This window comes from Petaurus breviceps, unplaced genomic scaffold (genome assembly GCF_028583685.1).
Source record: "Petaurus breviceps papuanus isolate PSGF00001 unplaced genomic scaffold, PetGlider_PUasm1.0 90763, whole genome shotgun sequence".
NCBI lineage: Eukaryota > Metazoa > Chordata > Mammalia > Diprotodontia > Petauridae > Petaurus > Petaurus breviceps.
Window position 1 is genome coordinate 9257220 of NW_027187340.1, and position 3741 is coordinate 9260960.

Sequence of the window (3741 nt, forward strand, 5' to 3'; positions counted from 1 at the left end):
CTGCCATGTGACTTTCACATTGGTGTTATATTTTTTAAAAAGATTATTTGTGGTTGTTATTCTTTCCATTTATATTGTTATAGTCATTGTGTGTGTGGTTTTCTTGACTTTGTTGCTTTATGTTGCATAAATACATGTAAATTTTTCCATACATCTCTATATTCATCATATATATATATAATTTCTTATAGTATAGTGTAGTAATATTTCATCACATTCATGTATGATAATTTATTTAGCCTCTCCCCAAGTGATGGGCATCCACTCTGTTTTCATGTCTTTGTTACCATGAAAGTGCTGCTATTAATATTTTGGTGTTATATGAAGACTTTCTTTTTGTCAATTACTTCATTAGATGTAGCCTAGTAGTAGAATCTGCATAAAAGGCAATGGACATTTTAACCACTTCATTTCATTGATTTTTTTTTACATCACCAGACACTCCCTCAGCATCCCTCTCTTTTTCCCTCCCAGAGAACCATCTCACATAACAAATAATATTTTTAAGATTAAAAAAGAGGAAAAAATCAGTACAACTGATCAAGACAATGAAAAAGTCCAAAAAGATGTACAACATACAATGTTTTGAATCCTACAAAGGGGTGGGATGGGAATGTCTTCTTATATCTTTTCTTTTGGTCTCTGCTTGATCTTTATAATTTTTCAGAATTCACTTGATATTTTTTCTGAGTGTATTACTCTTTCTCTTTACATTGTTGTAGTCATTGTGTATGTCATTAGGAAAATTAAATTAGGGTTGGCCAGGTAGCACAGTGAGTAAGAGCACTGGCCCCAGAGTTGGGATGACCTGGGATCGAATCCAGGCTCAGACACTTAGCACCCACCCAGAAACACCTGGCCATGTAACCTTGAGCAAGTTACTTAACCCAATTGCTTTAAAAAAATTAAATTACTTTTCAGAATGGTTATACTAATTTAGAGGCATTGTTAAAAATTAAGGATATCTATTTAGCTAAGAAAATCAATAAATCAAAATGCATTTATTAAGCACCTACTATGTTTTAAGCACTGAACTTGATGCTGGACATACAAAGACAATAGTGAAATATTCTCTTTTTTCATCTTTACAGAAGAGGAAATTAAGGCAGATAAAAATTAAATAACTTGCTCAATTTTACCCAGCTGGTATCAGTTTTTGTTCTTTTGGAAGAGTTATCATATACACATATAAATATATGTAAATAAATTTATACAAAGTAAATTTTTTAAAAATAATGCTATTTTTGGGGAAGGAGCACTAGTAATTCAAAGAATTAGGAATGACCTCAAGAAAGAATGTCTAGTAGAGTCATCACTAAATCAATAATTTAACATGTATTAATTTGATTTAACATGTATTCCTACTATGTACTAAGCACTATGCTATAAGCTGTTTGAGACTAAGAGAGGGAGAAGCTGGTCTAGAAGGGTATTGTGCATGAAGGCTAAGTCAATTTTTTCTGTTATTTAATTTTTTTTTTGGGGGGAGTTCTCAAGTTTATTGGAAAGAAGGCAAAAGTAAATATTAAACAGCTCCTCTTGGTGTTTTGAAGTTCATCCCAACTGTGGGCTGGGTAACTTGCAGATTGGACAAACTACCAAAGTCCAGGAGTTTCAACATTTCTTTGCTATCAGGGTCCACTTCAATGATTTCCTGATCCAAAGCAGAGACCTCAGGGACGTAGTTATCCCTCCTTTCTCTTTCTTCTTCCTGCAGTTTGATGGAGATACCTCTCGCAGGGCCTCTCTGGATCCCCTTCATCAGATGAGTAACATATCCCGCGATCTTGTTGCGGAGCTTCTTGCTGGGGATGATGGCGATCTCCTCGCACACACGCTTGTTGGTGTGGAAGTCATTGCCTGGGCGGGTGTAGTACTTTTCAATGATGACTCGCGCTGCCTTCTTCAGGGTCTTGGTCCGAACGCGACCCATGTTGGCTCCGGAGGGTGAAGGGACTATTCTGTTATTTTATAATAGCAATTGTTTCTATAGTTTTGGTAATTTCAAAGACTGTTCCAGAACCCATTCATTAGATTGTCTTTGAATTTACCAATATACATTCTGTAAAGAGGCATGTGAATAGGAAATTGAGAGATATGTGTATGTGCATGTGTATGTGTGTGTGTGTGTGTGTGTGTGTGTGTGTGTGTGTGTGAGGGAGTTATTTTATCTTTTTGCTTCTGGATGTACTTGAAAAATATTAATATCATAGCATCACATATTTACAACCCATTAGTTTTTATTCTTTTATTTGCCTTATATGTATTTTGAAATTTGATAATGGGATATAAGGAAAGGTGTCTTGAAGGAAGTGACTTTCAAAGGAAGCTAGGGATTCTAAGATGTAGTGTTCCCTCTAAGAAGAGGGAATATATGCCAGGTAAGGGGGAGAAGTTCAGTAAAGGCTGGGAGATAGAATATTGCACATGAACAGACTGGACTGCATAGTGCATATATGCTGATGATTAATGTGTCATATGTCTGGAATTATATGTTGCAAACAGGTTGGAATGGGCTTTAAATGTCAAAAAGAGAAGTTTTTATTTCATCCAAGGTGGAATGTGGAGTTACTAGAATTTTTTTGAACAGGAGACTAACATGGTCCCATCTCAGCTTTAAGGAATGTCACTTTGACATCTGTGTGGAGAATAATAATTTCTCCCTGGAAATTCAGTATTGTTTTGTAGATAGTATTGATTGTCAGGGAAGACATTTTTCCCTCTAAAGTAAACTAAATGCCTTTAACATAAGTGAAAATTTGCCATCATGATGAAAATATACTTTAATCATAAAATAGAGTAGACTACAAAGGGATCTCCCCTCTACGTGAAGTTCTTTCTGTAACACGGAAAGTTGTTCATCAAAGTATTTAGTTTTTTTTTTTCTTTCTACTGTTTGGTCAACTTCATCATTTTCTTTTTGGAGGAAAATCTTTTCTCTTCCTCACCCCACCCCAGCCTCCTTCCTTTCTGCATGGTGTGTGTGACAGTGACAGAATGATTTTAGTGCTGTTAACTCTGTCAGGATATGGCAGAACAAAGTCAGATTCTAATCGTAAGACCTATTGATGGGATGTGACTCAAAGGATGGCTTGTCATTTATAAAGCACATCCTTCAAATTGCAGTCCCTGGACCTTTAATATCTTCCCACTTTGCTCTGTGCTATAGATAACATCCCTGAGAATGACTAAAGCTATATGTCATAGATCCCTGATGGAAGTAAACTGCAACAGTCATCATTTCAGACAAATGAAAGAGATGCTGAGAGTGAAGGAGATGTCTGCTTTGCACAAGATGGTGGAGGCTTTAGGGCTAACAATAGGTGCATGACGCATCCTCTGTTGGTTACCATTCTGGGCTAGACCTTTGTCCTTCAGAGGCTAATGCTTAGGAAAGACCCCTCCTGAATTTTTGTACTAGTGCTATAGCCTGAAGTTGTGAAAGCATTATCTTCATTTTATCAGGCAAAATGGTACACACATGTGTGTATGTATATTTGCACAAACACATGTCTCTCTCTCTATATACATACATACATATATCTAATAGAGAATAATTTTCTCTAAGGAACTAAAAGTATTTTACAGATTTCATTTAACTAACCTCATGCTTATGCCCATGAGGCAGGAAGTAAAAAGTACTGCATATCCGATTTGTCATGGAGAAGTTAGATGATTCATTAGCATAACAGAAAAGAAGGCAATGATGAATGCTTGGCAGAAAATGTATGTTTCTTGAAT

The 3741-nt window shown here is 35.9% G+C and overlaps 1 protein-coding gene across 1 annotated transcript; it reads right to left on the bottom strand.

Moving 5' to 3' along the window:
• Positions 1 to 1484: 1484 nt before the first annotated feature.
• On the bottom strand, positions 1485 to 1955 carry LOC138146605 (small ribosomal subunit protein eS17-like). Its single transcript, XM_069068612.1, has one exon. It carries the CDS (start codon positions 1931 to 1933, stop codon positions 1526 to 1528), a length of 408 nt encoding a protein of 135 aa, XP_068924713.1. The 5' UTR covers positions 1934 to 1955; the 3' UTR covers positions 1485 to 1525.
• Positions 1956 to 3741: the final 1786 nt, after the last annotated feature.